Source organism: Myotis brandtii, unplaced genomic scaffold (genome assembly GCF_000412655.1).
Source record: "Myotis brandtii unplaced genomic scaffold, ASM41265v1 scaffold743, whole genome shotgun sequence".
Classification (NCBI taxonomy): Eukaryota; Metazoa; Chordata; class Mammalia; order Chiroptera; family Vespertilionidae; genus Myotis; species Myotis brandtii.
Window position 1 is genome coordinate 1,409,145 of NW_005370960.1, and position 490 is coordinate 1,409,634.

Genomic DNA, 490 nt, shown 5'->3' on the forward strand with positions numbered 1-490 from the left:
TGTAAGGACTACCTGGTGTTAGTGACACGTCGGCAGTGCCCGCGTGACTATTTTATTCCTTAGTTGTGGATGGAGGCTGTGTCTGAAACCAGCCTCAGGGAAAATACCTAAAACACGTTAAATCTCCGACAAGCCCTGCCCGGGACCGCTCCATGCGGGCCCCAGCAGGGACTCGGGGGAGAGAGCCAGTGGGCCTTTCCGCTTTGAGGAGTGACCCTGAAAGGTCAGAGGCCGCGTGCGCACCTGCAGATGCGCGTTTATGGGGCCAGATGCGGGGGGTGCGAGTGGCCCAGCGGGTGCGAATGAAACCCTTCTCTTCGCTCCCCAGACCCGACGCTGGTCGGATGTGCCGGTTCAGAAGCGCCTCACGAATCCCCGGCCTCGGGACTTGAATTTTGGAAAACTATGCAAAGTGCACCAGGTGGCGGGCAGCGCACCGCAGTCTCCCCGACACGGGTTCGCGGGCGACCACACCCTGGGACGCAGACCA

General features: G+C 61.0%; 1 protein-coding gene across 1 annotated transcript in view; it reads left to right on the plus strand.

Annotated features, from left to right (window-relative positions):
* Positions 1-259: 259 nt before the first annotated feature.
* IGFBP3 (insulin-like growth factor binding protein 3) overlaps positions 260-490 on the plus strand; it is a 7,305-nt gene continuing 7,074 nt past the window's right edge. Inside the window, exon 1 of the mRNA XM_014530528.1 lies at positions 260-296. Within this exon, the coding sequence (XP_014386014.1) occupies positions 260-296 (37 nt within the window). The remainder of the gene's footprint in view (positions 297-490) is intronic.